Source organism: Heptranchias perlo, chromosome 41 (assembly GCF_035084215.1).
Source record: "Heptranchias perlo isolate sHepPer1 chromosome 41, sHepPer1.hap1, whole genome shotgun sequence".
Lineage (NCBI taxonomy): Eukaryota > Metazoa > Chordata > Chondrichthyes > Hexanchiformes > Hexanchidae > Heptranchias > Heptranchias perlo.
Genome location: NC_090365.1, coordinates 1862705 through 1878496, shown reverse-complemented (window position 1 = coordinate 1878496; position 15792 = coordinate 1862705). Strand labels below are relative to the sequence as shown.

Here is a 15792-nt window from a genome sequence, read left to right as displayed (position 1 = left end):
TCTCCCCCCCCCCAGCCAGTGGTCCCTCCCCCCCCAGCCAGTGGTCCCTCCCCCCCCCCAGCCAGTGGTCCCTCCCCCCCCAGCCAGTGGTCCCTCCCCCCCAGCCAGTGGTCCCTCCCCCCCCCAGCCAGTGGTCCCTCCCCCCCCAGCCAGTGGTCCCTCCCCCCCCCAGCCAGTGGTCCCTCCCCCCCCCAGCCAGTGGTCCCTCCCCCCCCAGCCAGTGGTCCCTCCCCCCCCAGCCAGTGGTCCCTCCCCCCCCAGCCAGTGGTCCCTCCCCCCCCCAGCCAGTGGTCCCTCCCCCCCCAGCCAGTGGTCCCTCCCCCCCCAGCCAGTGGTCCCTCCCCCCCCAGCCAGTGGTCCCTCCCCCCCCCAGCCAGTGGTCCCTCCCCCCCCAGCCAGTGGTCCCTCCCCCCCCAGCCAGTGGTCCCTCCCCCCCCAGCCAGTGGTCCCTCCCCCCCCAGCCAGTGGTCCCTCCCCCCCCCAGCCAGTGGTCCCTCCCCCCCCAGCCAGTGGTCCCTCCCCCCCCAGCCAGTGGTCCCTCCCCCCCCAGCCAGTGGTCCCTCCCCCCCCAGCCAGTGGTCCTCCCCCCCCAGCCAGTGGTCCCTCCCCCCCCAGCCAGTGGTCCCTCCCCCCCCAGCCAGTGGTCCCTCCCCCCCCAGCCAGTGGTCCCTCCCCCCCCAGCCAGTGGTCCCTCCCCCCCCAGCCAGTGGTCCCTCCCCCCCAGCCAGTGGTCCCTCCCCCCCCCAGCCAGTGGTCCCTCCCCCCCCCCCAGCCGTCCCTCCCCGTGGTCCCTCCCCCCCCAGCCAGTGGTCCCTCCCCCCCCAGCCAGTGGTCCCCCCCCCCCAGCCAGTGGTCCCCCCCCCCCCAGCCAGTGGTCCCTCCCCCCCCAGCCAGTGGTCCCTCCCCCCCCCAGCCAGTGGTCCCCCCCCCCAGCCAGTGGTCCCTCCCCCCCCAGCCAGTGGTCCCTCCCCCCCCCAGCCAGTGGTCCTCCCCCCCCCCCAGCCGTCCCTCCCCGTGGTCCCTCCCCCCCCCAGCCAGTGGTCCCTCCCCCCCCAGCCAGTGGTCCCTCCCCCCCCAGCCAGTGGTCCCTCCCCCCCCAGCCAGTGGTCCTCCCCCCCCAGCCAGTGGTCCCTCCCCCCCCCAGCCAGTGGTCCCTCCCCCCCCCCAGCAGTGGTCCCTCCCCCCCCAGCCAGTGGTCCCTCCCCCCCCAGCCAGTGGTCCCTCCCCCCCCAGCCAGTGGTCCCTCCCCCCCCCAGCCAGTGGTCCCTCCCCCCCCCCCAGCCAGTGGTCCCTCCCCCCCCCCAGCCAGTGGTCCCTCCCCCCCCCAGCCAGTGGTCCCTCCCCCCCCAGCCAGTGGTCCCTCCCCCCCCAGCCAGTGGTCCCTCCCCCCCCCCCAGCCAGTGGTCCCTCCCCCCCCAGCCAGTGGTCCCTCCCCCCCCCAGCCAGTGGTCCCTCCCCCCCCAGCCAGTGGTCCCTCCCCCCCCCCCCCAGCCAGTGGTCCCTCCCCCCCCAGCCAGTGGTCCCTCCCCCCCCCCCAGCCAGTGGTCCCTCCCCCCCCCCCCAGCCAGTGGTCCCTCCCCCCCCCCCAGCCAGTGGTCCCTCCCCCCCCCCCCCAGCAGTGGTCCCTCCCCCCCCCCCCCAGCCAGTGGTCCCTCCCCCCCCCCCCCCAGCCAGTGGTCCCTCCCCCCCCCCCCCCCCCAGCCAGTGGTCCCTCCCCCCCCCCCAGCCAATGGTCCCTCCCTCTTTCTCCCCCCCCCCCCCCCCCCCTCTCTACCCCCAGCTAGCTGACCCCTCTATCTGGGAGTGGCTGGGATATTCAACTGTAGCGAGCATCACTGGGATGATCGGGGCGGGTGGGAGAGGCATCACAACCAAGCCAATTTCTGCCCTCACCCGACGCCCCACACATCTGTGCCCCTCTCTAGCCCAGTGATGGCAAAGCCAATTGTACCACGCAAAGAGACTGCCCTGCATGTATATAAAAGTGTTGGGAATTCACAGATCGACACCATCAGGTGTGTGAAAGAAGAAAAGACAGATTAACGTTTGAGTTAATCTGTTCTTAGTACCAGGAGATAAGTCAGCCCCTTTGTCCGGGGGTGGAAAATGGGAAGGGGGAATAACAGGTAAGGATCAGGAGTTAGGAATGCTGGATCCGGTCACACAGACATTTTATATGGTGCCTTATTGCATGTCCTGAAGCATTTCACCTACAGTGCAGCAACTGTTTTAAGCAAGCTGCTACTATCAGCGCACTGGCTGAGAACTTAACACGGTTTAGTGAAGAATTACAGAGTGAAGCACTGAGTGCCATCACAAGTGCATTTAGAATAGTCCATATTTAGATAGAGTTCTGATTCATCTGCTTTTTGAATGATTGGACGTATCTAAGATATAACCTAGATACAATGGTTTTACAACTAGAAGTCTTTTTTTCCCATTTACTGCTGTCATGATAAAGAAAGAATTTGCATTTATTGCAGAATCTGTCACATCCTCAAGACATCCCAAAACACTTTATTTTTGAAGTGTAGCCACTGTTGTTATGTAGGCAAATGCAGCAGCCAGTTTGTGCACAATCTGATTGTTGGTGTTGGTTGAGGTAAGAATTGAGGGAAGGGCTGTGGATGCTGAGTTGTTGAATGTGTTCAAGGTTGAGATCGATAGATTTTTGGACTGGGGAATCAAGAGATATGGGGATCGGGAGGGAAAGTGGAGTTGAGGTCGAAGATCAGCCATGATCTTGTTGAATGGTGGAGCAGGCTCGAGGGGCTGTATGGCCGACTCCTGCTATTTCTTATATTAATTAGGCCAGTGCACAGGGATAACTCTTCTGCTCTTTTGAATAATGCTGTAGGATCTTTACCCCCACCTGAAAGGTGGCCACGCATACTGGTCAAATGACAAAGCAATAGTGTGTTATTTCCCTCACTATTTCGAATACTTTCCTCAAGCTTCTTAAGATATTTACGGATGAGGAAGGCCATTTCACCCATTTTAGTTCATCCTTAAAAGACCCTTAAGTATCCACATTGCAACATCCTATTGCTTCTTAAGTGATGTTAAGGTTTTTACCTCCACTACTATTTCCGAGAGTCCATTCCATGTGTTGTTTAGTCTTTGAAGAGAAACTTCCTGATGTCAGTCCTAAATTTGCCATTCACTAGTTTGAACCTGTGTCCCATTGTCCTACTCTCAATTTAATTATCCAGATTTACCATTTTCATATTAACTATTATACCTCTATTTAAGAAGGATGGGAGAGATAAACCAGGAAATTATAGACCTATTCGTCTAACATCTGTTGTGAGATGGAGTTCAATGTGGGAAAGTGTGAGGTCATCCACTTTGGACCCAAGAAAGATAGAACAGAGTATTTTCTAAATGTATGAAGCTAGGAATTGTGGAGGAGCAGAGATTTAGGGATCCATGTATGGAAATCACTAAAAGCTAGTGGAGTACTGCTTTGAGTTCTGGGCACCGCACCTCAGGAAGGATAAATTGGAGGGGGTGTGGCGCAGATTCACCAGAATGACACAACAACTTGCATTTATATAGCGCCTTTAACGTAGTAAAACATCCCAAGGGGCTTCACAGGAGCGATTTTCAAACAAAATTTGACACCGAGCCACATAAGATTTTATGACGGGACAGAAGCATCTTAAAGGAGGTAGAGAAGCGGAGAGGTTTAGGGAGGGAATTCCAGAGCTTAGGGCTGAGGTAACTGGGTAAAGAAGAACCATCTTTTTTAAAAATTCGTTCATGGGATGTGGGCGTCGCTGGCGAGGCCGGCATTTATTGCCCATCCCTAATTGCCCTCGAAGGTGGTGGTGAGCCGCCTTCTTGAACCGCTGCAGTCCGTGTGGTGACGGTTCTCCCACAGTGCTGTTAGGAAGGGAGTTCCAGGATTTTGACCCAGCGACAATGAAGGAACGGCGATATATTTCCAAGTCGGGATGGTGTGTGACTTGGAGGGGAACGTGCAGGTGGTGTTGTTCCCATGTGCCTGCTGTTCTTGTCCTTCTAGGTGGTAGAGGTCGCGGGTTTGGGAGGTGCTGTCGAAGAAGCCTTGGCGAGTTGCTGCAGTGCATCCTGTGGATGGTACACACTGCAGCCACTGTGCACTGGTGGTGAAGGGAGTGAATGTTTAGGGTGGTGGATGGGGTGCCAATCAAGCGGGCTGCTTTATCTTGGATGGTGTTGAGCTTCTTGAGTGTTGTTGGAGCTGCACTCATCCAGGCAAGTGGAGAGTATTCCATCACACTCCTGACTTGTGCCTTGTCGATGGTGGAAAGGCTTTGGGGAGTCAGGAGGTGAGTCACTCGCCGCAGAATACCCAGCCTCTGACCTGCTCTCGTAGCTACAGTATTTATATCTAACAGTATCTAACGTAGCCCTAAGGGGCTAAAAGGGTTAAATTATGAGGACAGATTACTTAGACTAGGCTTGTATTCCCTTGAGTAGAGAAGATTAAGGGGTGATCTAATTGAGGTATTTAAGATGATTAAAGGAGTTGATAGGTTAGATCGAGAGAAACTATTTCCTCTAGTGGGGGAGTCCAGAACAAGGGGTGTAATAAAATTAGAGCTAGGCCGTTCAGGGGTGATGTCAGGAAGCACTTCTTCACATGAAGGGGAGTGGAAATCTGGAACTCGCCCACAACAAGCTGTTGAGGCTGGGGGTCAATTGAAAATTTCAAAACTGAGATTGATAAATTTTCGATAGTTCCCATTTGGAAAAGGCTTGTCCAGGAGCTGCCCTCAATATTCAGGAAAATACCTGCTAGTCCATCAAGCCAGCCTCACAGAACCGTGATGCGTGTCCTATCACGGTTAGGCATCCATTCCCACCAGTATCCACCCACCTGCCCACCATCATTCATGTAATTTCCTGGGAGAGGCAAAAAAAACTCCAATGCCATTTGTGAGGTGGGGTGGGGGGGAGAAATCTCAAAAATTCCTCTCCAATCCTCTTAGGTGATCGAAACACTCCAGGATGTTTATGCCATCTGGTATTTTACCAACCTTTTTGTAAGACATGATTTTCTTCCCAATCAGGAGCTGGCCCAGTCTCTTAAAGGCAAGTATAGAAAATCTGCACTCACCACCTGAGCCGGTAACTTGTTCCATAGATCTACTGTCCTCTGGGAAAAGAAGAACGGTCTAATGTCTACCACAGCCCTACCCTAACTTGGCTTCTACACAAACCTATCAAGGGGAAGATGATCAAGTCTGTTAACAATTTTGTATACTTCTATCAAATCACCCCAAAGTCTGCGTCTTTCTAAAGGGAATAGACCTAGCTTTTTAAGCCTTTATGAATAACAGGTCTTTTAAGCTGGGGGTCATGCTTGTAGTCTTCCTTTGGACTTTTTCCAAAGCAGATGGTGCACAGCATTCTGACATGCGACTTGTATAGGGCTCCTTTACATGCCAATGGTTGACACAACGTACATCTGATATCTCGATATATTTTGTGGTCATTGAGGGTGGGGGTAAATTTGCAGTCTGATAACCACTCTCTCACCGCAGTGATGCACTTGACTCTTTTCCTGGGCTGTGCTCATTCTGAATTTCTAGTGTCACATTGGCTCAATTGGTAGTAATCTTGCTGTGAATCAAAGTTGTGGGTTCAAGCCCCGCAATGGACTTTCACATAATCCAGGCTGACACTTCAGTGTAGTACTGAGGGAGTGCTGCATTGGCAGAGGTGCCACCTTTCGGGTGAGATACCTGCTTGGGTGTGTGTATAAAAAAAAAATTCCGTGGCTCTATTTGAAGAAGGGCATGGAGTTCTCGAAGTGTCCTGGCTAAACGTCCCTCAACCAACCAGATACATATTTTCTGGTCGTTCATTTATTTGCTGTATCTGCGACTGTGTGCACAAATTGGCTGTTGTATTTGCCTACAAAAAGTAATTAATTGGTCGTAAAGAGCTTGGGGCATCGTGAGGACATGTACTATATAAATGTAAGTTATTTTATGAAAAGACCATTAGGCCAAACAAGCCTGTCCCTGTTAGATCAGCCCAAACCCTTCTCTCCAGAAGTGGATCTCACTGCCATGTTATTTTACCTTGTCACCTAATAGTCCATCTTTAATAGTAGCCCCTGGCCATCACTGTGAAACTACTGTTGGTGTTTTTTCCCCCTTAGGAGTCTATTAAACAAGCCCAAGAGTGAGATGACTCCCGAGGAGCTTCAGAAGCGAGAGGAGGAGGAGTTTAACACGGGGCCTCTCTCCGTTCTGACACAGTCCGTCAAAAATAACACGCAGGTCCTCATCAACTGTCGCAACAACAAGAAGCTGCTCGGCAGAGTCAAGGCCTTCGACAGGTAGTTGTTTCGTGGTTACTTGACTCATGTCTCTCTTTCCTTTCCTCCCCAAAAAAGCAAATAATGGGAAAGGGGGGCTCTCTGGGGGTACCTTTTACTACATCGTTTATAAAAAAAAAAGTGATGTGGAACCACCAGAAGAAGCAGCTGGGTTGAAATCTGCCATCCTGTTCCGAATGCTGGCATCGCAAGGGGTGCTCCTTAAACAGATTGCACATAAACAATCTTCCCAGAGATTGAGCCAAGTGGCAATATCAGTGATTCTATTGCCGTCTGTGCCAGATAAAAGAGCTCTATAATAGTTCTTGCTATAAGACCATAAGAGATAGGAGCAGGAGTAGGCCATTTGGTCCACGAGCCTGCTCCGCCATTTAATGAGATCATGGCTGATCTGATTTTTCACCTCCACTCCACTTTCCCGCCCCTTCCCCATATCCTTTGATTCTCTTGCTGATCGAAAATTTGTCTAACTCAGCCTTGAATGTATTCAATGACTCAGCCTCCACAGCTTTTTGGGGTAAAGAATTCCAAAGATTCATGACCCTCTGGGAGAAGAAATTCCTCCTCATTTCCGTCTTAAACGGACGACCCCTTATTCTGAGACTATGCCCCCGAGTTTTAGATTCCCCCATGAGGGGTAACATCCTCTCAGCATCTGCCCTACCGAGTCCCCTCAGAATTTTGTATGTTTCAATAAGATCTCCTCTCATTCTTCTAAACTCCAATGAGTATAGACCCAACCTGTTCAATCTTTCCTCATAAGACAAACCTTCCATATCCGGAATCAACCTAGTGAACCTTCTCTGAACTGCCTCCAATCCAAGTATGTCCTTCCTTAAATAAGGGCACCAGAACAGTATGCAGTGCTCCAGGTGTGGTCTCACCAGCACCCTGTACAGTTGTAGCATGACTTCCCTGCTTTCATACTCCATCCCCGTAGAAATAAAGGCCAATATTCCGTTTGCCTTCCTGATTACCCGCTGTACCTGTATGTTGACTTTGTTTCATGTACGAGGACACCCAGATCCCTCTGTACCGCAGCATTTTGTAGTATTTCTCCATTCAAATAATATTTTGCTTTTTTATTTTTCCTCCCAAAGTGGATGACTTCACATTTTCCCACATTATATTCCATCTGCCAAATTTTTGCCCATTCGCTTAACCTGTCAGTATCCCTTTGCAGGCACTTTGTGTCCTCATCGCAACTTGCTTTTCCACCTATCTTTGTATCATCAGCAAATTTGGCCACAAGACACTTTGTTCCTTCATCCAAGTCATTGATATATATTGTAAATAGTTGAGGCCCCAGCACTGATCCCTGCGGCACCCCACTAGTTACAGATTGCTATTTTGAAAATGACCCTTTTATCCCGACTCTTTGTTTTCTGTTAGTTAGCCAATCCTCTATCCATGCCAGTATATTACCCCCAACACCATGGGCTCTTATCTTATGCAGTAATCTTTTATGTGGCACCTTATTGAATGCCTTTTGGAAATCCAAATATACTGCATCCATTGGTTTCCCTTTATCCACCCTGCCCGTTACTTTCTCAAAGAACTCTAATAAATTTGTCAGACACGATTTCCCCTTCATAAAACCATGTTGACTCTCCTTGATTGTATTATGAGTCTCCAAATGTCCTGCTACTACTTCCTTAATAATGGATTCTAGCATTTTCCCAATTACAGATGTTAGGCAAACTGGTCTATAGTTACCTGCTTTCTGTCTCACTCCCTTCTCGAATAGGGGTGTTACGTTTGCGGTTTTCCAATCCGCTGGGACCTTTCCAGAATCTAGTGAATTCTGAAGATTACAACCAATGCATCCACTAACTCTGTAGCCACTTCCTTTAAGACCCTCGGATGCAAGCCATCAGGTCCAGGGGACTTGTCAGACTTTAGATCCATTAGTTTACCAAGTACTTTTTCTCTAGTGATAGTGATTGTTTTTAGTTCCTCCCTCCCCTTTGCCCCTTGATTTTCTACTATTATTGGTATGTTATTAGTGTCTTCTACTGTGAAGACAGATACAAAATATCTGTTCAATTCCTCTGCCATTTCCTTGTTTTCCATTATTATTTCCCCAGTCTCATCCTCTAAGGGACCAATGTTTACTTTATATGTACTTGTCGAAGCTTTTACTGTCAGTTTTTATATTTCTTGCTAGTTTACTCTCATAATTTATTTTTCTCCCTCTTTATTATTCTTTTTGTCATGCTTTGCTGGTTTTTAAAGTTTTCCCAATCTTCGGGCTTACTAGTAATCTTTGCCATGTTGTATGCTTTTTCTTTTAACCTGATACCATCCTTGACTTCCTTAGTTATCCATGATTGGTTCACCCTTTTTGTGGAGTCTTTCCTCCTCACAGGGATATTTTGTTGCGAGTCATAAAATATTTTTTTAAATGTTTGCCACTGTTATCCACCATCATACCATCTAATCCATTTACCCAGTCCACTTTAGTCAATTCCGCCCTCATTCCTTTATAATTGCCCTTATTTAAGTTTAATACAGTAGCTTCAGACCCAGGATCCTCGCTCTCAAACTGGATGTGAAATTCTATCATGTTATGATCACTGCTTCCCAAGGGATCCTTTACTTGAGATCATTAATTAATCCTGTTTCGTTACCCATTACCAGATCCAAAATGGCCTGTTCCCTGACATTGGTCTAAGAAACAGTCCCTAATACACTCTGAACTCTTCGGGGCTATTTTTGCCAGTTTAATTTGTGCAATCTATGTGAAAGTTAAAATCATGATTATTGCATTACCTTTTTTACAAGCCCCCTTTATTTCATGATTAATATTTTGCCCTACAGTGTAGCTACTGTTAGGGGGCCTATATACTACTCCCACCAGTGATTTTTTTCCCTTGCTATTTCTTGCCTCCATCCAAATTGATTCGACATCTCAGGAGCCAAGATCATTTCTCACTATTATACCAATTTCATCCTTTATTAACAAAGCTACCCCACCACCTTTACCTTTTTTCCTATCCTTCCGAAATGTTAAATAACCCTGAATATTTAGCTCCCAACCTTGGTCACCTTGCAACCACGCCTCTGTAATGGCCACGTCATCAGACCCATTTGTTTCTATTTGTGCCATCAATTCATCTATTTTATGAATGCTGCGCGCATTCAGATAAAGAACCTTTAATTTTGTCTTTTTACCATTCTTTCCTCCCCCGGCCCCATTTGCTAGTGCACTCTTATGTTTGTACGCTCTATCCCTTCCTGACACACTGTTTATCCTTACCCCCATCACTTTCCTGTACTACTTCCTTGTCTTTTCTCTTTATCAATCTAAACTTTGCCCCACCTGAGCCCCCCCCCCACCCTCTCTCTTTAATTTAAAGCCTTCTCTACCACCCTAGTTATTTGGTTTGCCAGAACACTGGTCCCAGCATGGTTCAGGTGAAGCCAGTCCCAACGGAACAGCTCCCTCTTTCCCCAGTACTGATGCCAGTGCCCCGTGAATCGAAGCCCACTTCTCCCACACCAATCTTTGAGCTACACATTCATCTCTCTGATCTGATTTACCCTGTATCAATTTGCTCGTGGCTCAGGTAATAATCCGGAGATTATCACCTTTGTGGTTCTGCTTTTCAATTTAGTCTCTAGCTGCTCAAACTCCCTCAGCAGAACCTCTTTTAGTCCTACCTATGTCATTGGTACCTACGTGGACCACGACAACTGGATCCTCCCCCTCGCACTCCAAGTTTCTCTCCAGCCCTGAGGAGATGTCTCTAGCCCTGGCACAGCCTTTGGGACTCTCGCTCTTGGCTGCAGAGAACAGTGTCTATCCCTCTAACTATACTGTCGCCTACTACAACCACATTCCTTTTTACTCCCCCCACTTGAATGGCCCCCTGAACCAAGGTACCGTGGCCAATTTGCTCATCCTCCCTGCACTCGTTCACAAGGGCTGCAAAACCTTGTATCTATTGGACAAGTGCAGAGGCTGAGGCTCCTGCAATGCTCCCTCCTGGATCCCTGTACCTGCCTCACTCGCAGTCACACCCTCCTGTCCCTGACCATGTGCCAATTCTACAGTATTTAGTCTAAGGGGCGTGGCTGCCTCCTGGATCAAAGTGTCCAGGTAACTTTCTCTCTCCCTGATGCATCGCAATGCTGTGACTTCCAAATATATAGCCCAGTGTAGAACTGAGCTTTGCAGACCAGCAAGGTGACGTTACATTCTTAGCCTGAGTTGAGTTAACTCATTGCCAATGGGGCAGCAGTAGAAGTGCTAGAATTGCAGGAATCCTGATTTGAGGAGGAGAAACTGGGGTTGTTGTCCTCGGAGTAGAGAAGGTTACGAGGAGATTAGCAAGAGGTGTTCAAAATCATGAAGGGTTTTGATAGAGTAAATAAGGAGGAACTGTTTCCAGAAGGGTGAGTAACCAGAGGTCACAGATTTAAGATAATTGGCAAAAGAACCAGAGGGAAGATGGGGGGAAAAAACATTTCGCAGTGAGTTATGATCTGGAATGCACTGCCTAAAAGGGTGGTCATGATGTGGAGATGCCGGTGATGGACTGGGGTTGACAAATGTAAGGAATCTTACAACACCAGGTTATAGTCCAACTGTTTTATTTGAAAATCACAAGCTTTCGGAGACTTTCTCCTTCGTCAGGTGGTGGAAGCAGATTCAAAAGCAACTTTCAAAAGGGAATTTGGATATATACTTGAAGGGGGAAAGCTTTCAGGGCTGTGAGGAAAGAGCAAGGGAGTGGGATAAATTGGATAGCTCATTCAAAGAGCCGGCACAGGCACGATGGGCCGAATGGCAGCCTCCTGTGTGGTATCGTTCTATAAGGCAGGATCACCTAGAGTTCCCGTTCCTGAATTGTATCCTGATGGAATGTACTGGGTGAGACCAGGATTGGGGTAACCCCCCCACAATATGAGGGGTGAAGGAGAATAGCAAGCTTGGATGAGGTGCTGGTGGGCTGCCAATGTTCGCGGGGCCAATCCCAACATGAATCAGCACCTTGTGGAGGGGGCGCATTGCTTCACAACAGTGTTATCTTGTGCCAATAGACACTCGCCTTGTGTCTTGCGGTTGCAGGTGTATCAAGTTTAGAAAAACACCACAGAATTCTGGTCTGATGACATTTCTTAAAAGGTTGAAGAACAAATTTATCTGAAAATTAATCTGTAGAAGTCATCCTTGCTGGTAATTTATTCACCTCGTGGTCTGTCTGCTGTTGTGAATTGTACTGCACAGAGCTTCACCTGAGAACTGGAGAATTCTGGTATGCAAAGTATCTTGTACTGGAAGCTTAACCTCAGAAAATATGAGCCCTTGTTTGTTTAATTATGAGAGGCGACATCAAGATGTCTTTGGGTTCTGGCTGTGGCGAAGGGTACTGCATTTTGCTTATCATAGGATGTGTCTAGCTGCTGAGAAGTCTTGTTGGTTTGTGGATGCCATGCCCTATTAGCTTATCAAAATAGATTGAGCAGCTTTAGTTTCATCATTCAATCCATTAAACATAATTGTATGTCCAGATGTTTTTTTATACATCTGGAGTGGTCGAATTATCGCTACCGTTCCCGCTTATCCCGGACAGCTGCCTGTATCGGGCAAATGGTTGTTTCCATAGGCGTTAATTAGAGGTGCCGCATAAATCGTATTAGCTGGTCTGGCTATTCCGGGCCGTTCAAGCAGATGCTTACACCTCCTTAAAGTATGATTACCTGTCTCTAAGTCGTAACCCCCTTGCCCCCAAGAATTCCTCCCACTGCTGCGAGCCCTTGCTGAATTGGACACATTCCAGCTCAGTTTTAAATGTTGAAAAGAGGTTACACAGGCCAATTTTTTTTCTGGAAAAAATTGGGGTTAAGTATGTTGCAACTTAAAAATAATAAAGAAATGAGGTCATTCCAGCTTTGTTTTAAGGTGAGAAAGTGCTCCCAGCCCGTTTAACTCACCCCGCCCCTCCCTACAGACAGCTGACTGTTTCAGGGTGTTAATCTCAGCAAAGCTGACAGATTGTCAGTGCAGGATTCTGAATCACCCCCTGTATGTGCTAAACCTGAATTATCCTGAGTTCTTTAATGCCTCTGCTACTTCACTCCATTTGTTTGTTACACCAGCCACCGCATAGAGCTGGCAAATCGCGGTGACACCAACGTGCCTGCTATAAGTGCTGGCGGCTGTAATATTAAAACTTAGGTTATCATATTGTAATCCAGCCCGGACTGATGGGATGGAAGTCTCTGCCCTCTCTCCTGGCAGGTGAATTGAGTTCAGGCAGTTGTATCCCAGTTCTTAACGAGTTTGGGGGTCTCTGCATAAAACTGCCCTTAATTGGTACTAAATTAGTAAAACTCACTCCCAAGATGCCACACGGATGGCTGGTATGGCGAATGGAGATGCCAGTGGTGTGGGCGTGGGGTGCTCCTGAGGTTGGCGCAGCCTAGGCAGAGCTTTGTGATGTGGAAGAGCTTGATGCCGGCAGCGGGTGCAATGAGTGAGAAAGCATTCCATTTCTCAGTGCTAACATCCCTCACTTCCAAGTTTAAAAAAAAATTAAGCTTCCTGTTCCTTCAAAATTAAAACAGTTGAAGAGCTGTCAGATTTGACAGTGCAGTTTCTGATTTCTGTAATACAGTCCCCCCCACCCCCCCTTGCTTCTAATGGGTGAGATGGTGTTAACGCGATTTGCCTGCTATAGGCGGTGGACAGGAAAACCAAAAAGGTAAGTAACCAGTTTTTTTTTAACCAGGAAATCGCACTTAGCAACCACCAATTAAGAGATAGGAGTGGGAGTAGGCCATTCGGCCCCTCGAGCCTGCTCCGTCATTCATTGAGATTATGGCTGTTCTGATTTTTACCTCAACTCCACTTTCCTGCCTTTTCCCCATATCCTTTGACTCCCTTGCTGATCAAAAATTTGTCTAACTCAGCCTTGAATGTATTCAATGACTCAGCCTCCACAGCTTTTTGGGGTAAAGAATTCCTAAGATTCACGACCCTCTGGGAAAAGAAATTCCTCCTCGTTTCCGTCTTAAACGGACGACCCCTTATTCTGAGACTATGCCCCCTAGTTTTAGATTCCCCCATGAGGGGTGACATTCTCTCAGCATCGACCCTATTGAGTCCCCTCAGAATCTTGTATGTTTCAATAAGATTTCCTCTCATTCTTCTGAACCCCAATGAGTATAGACCCAACCTGTTCAATCTTTCCTCATAAGACAACCCTTCCATACCCGGAATCAACCTAGTGAACCTTCTCTGAACTGCCTCCAATGCAAGTATTTCCTTCCTTAAATAAGGGCACCAGAACTCTGTGCAGTACTCCAGGTGTGGTCTCACCAGCACCCTGTACAATTGTAGCATGACTTCCCTGCTTTCATACTCCATCCCCCTAGAAATAAAGGCCAATATTCCGTTTGCCTTCCGGATTACCTGCTGCACCTGTATGATGACTTTTTGTGTTTCATGTACGAGGACAACCAGATCCCTCTGTACTGCAGCATTCTGTAATATTTCTCCATTCAAATAATATTTTGCTTTTTTTATTTTCCCCCCAAAGTGGATGACTTCACATTTTCCCACATTATATTCCATCTGCCAAATTTTTGCCCATTCACTTATCCTGTCATTATCCCTTTGCAGATACTTTGTGTCCTCATCACAACTTGCTTTTCCACCTATCTTTGTATCATCAGCAAATTTGGCCACAAGACACTCTGTTCCTTCATCCAAGTCATTGATATATATTGTAAATAGTTGAGGCCCCAGCACTGAGCCCTGCGGCACCCCACTAGTTACACTTTGCCATTTTGAAAATGACCCTTTTATCCCGACTCTTTGTTTTCTGTTAGTTAGCCAATCCTCTATCCATGCCAGTATATTACCCCCAACACCATGAGCTCTTATCTTGTGCAGTAATCTTTTATGTGGCACCTTATTGAATGCCTTTTGGGAAATCCAAATATACTGCATCCATTGGTTCCCCTTTATCCACCCTGCCCGTTACTTCCTCAAAGAACTCCAATAAATTTGTCAGACACTATTTACCCTTCATAAAACCATGTTGACTCTCCTTGATTGTATTATGAGTCTCCAAATGTCCTGCTACTACTTCCTTAATAATGGATTCTAGCATTTTCCCAATGACAGATGTTAGGCTAACTGGTCTATAGTTACCTGCTTTCTGTCTCACTCCCTTCTTGAATAGGGGTGTTACGTTTGTTAGCAATTGCATCTAGAAATTGATCGCTAAGGTAATGGCACTTTAACCAGGTGTGAACAACTGAGTCATAGAATCATACAGCACAGGAGGAGGCCATTTGGCCCATTGTGCCCGTGCTGGCTCTTTGAAAGTGCTATTTAATCAGTCCCACTCCCCTGCTCTTTCCCCGTAGCCCTGCAAATTTTTCATTTTCAAGTATTTATCCAATTCCCCTTTTGAAAGTTACTATTGAATCTGCTTCCATCACCCTTTCTGGCAGTGCATTGCAGATCATAACTTGCTGTGTCAAAAAAAAAATATTCTCCTCATCTCCCCTCTGGTTCTTTTGCAAATTACTTTAAATGTGATTGAAACTGTTTGAAGACCCAACTTTGGCTGAAGTCGGCAGAGCCTTTTAATTCGGTCAGTAGAGGGGTAAGTACCTACTGAATGGCCCGAAAGAGTCAGTGCGCTTAATACGTTATAAGCAGTGTCTTTGTAATTGACTCCTATGGTAATGGTTAGCTCCATTTGCCCGATTATAGGTGGCTGCCTGTGATAAGCATGGACGGTCTTAGTGGTGGGGACTGTATCTGCATTTCTGTCAGTACATCTTTTATAATTCCAACTTTGGCACAGTGTTTCTGATGCATTTTCTGCAGTGACTGCACTGTCTGCCTTTGGGTGCATAACACAAGTTTTAGGAGAAGGGGTCTCTGTGGCAGTTTGAGGTTCTTCTCTTTCTCTCCTTTCCCCACACACACACACACACACGCAGGACATGTTTAAAGATCTGGAATTCATCTGGAGCCCTGAATTGGTGAGTTGCTCAGAGCAGATGTTAGAAAGCATTTCCGACTTGAAAAGAGTTTTAGACATTTTCCCCATTTCCTGTTCCAGGCATTGCAACATGGTGTTAGAAAACGTCAAAGAGATGTGGACTGAGGTGCCCAAGAGCGGGAAAGGCAAGAAGAAGTCAAAACCAGTCAACAAGGACCGATACATCTCCAAGATGTTCCTCAGAGGGGACTCTGTGATTGTTGTACTTAGAAACCCACTGATCACAGGCAAATGAAATGACAGTTCCTGCGAGAATTGTAACTTACAGATCTAGGAAAAAATAGTTAGCACTAAGAGCAAAAATTAGTTTTTTTTTATTTCTTGTCCGTTGTCACTTTCTCAAATATGACTTTTGATAATCTGTTGAGTTTACTTTGTAATAAAATGGCTATAATTTTAACGAGTGTGTATTTTTTAATTTAGCTTATG

General features: G+C 47.7%; 1 protein-coding gene across 1 annotated transcript in view; it reads left to right on the top strand.

Annotated features, from left to right (window-relative positions):
- The window catches only part of snrpd2 (small nuclear ribonucleoprotein D2 polypeptide), a 22179-nt gene extending 6416 nt beyond the window's left edge, over positions 1 to 15763 (top strand). Inside the window, exons 2-3 of the mRNA XM_067974846.1 lie at positions 6155 to 6334; positions 15424 to 15763. Of these exons, the coding sequence (XP_067830947.1) occupies positions 6155 to 6334; positions 15424 to 15598 (355 nt within the window). The 3' untranslated portion in view covers positions 15599 to 15763. The remainder of the gene's footprint in view (positions 1 to 6154; positions 6335 to 15423) is intronic.
- The last annotated feature ends 29 nt before the right edge of the window (positions 15764 to 15792 follow it).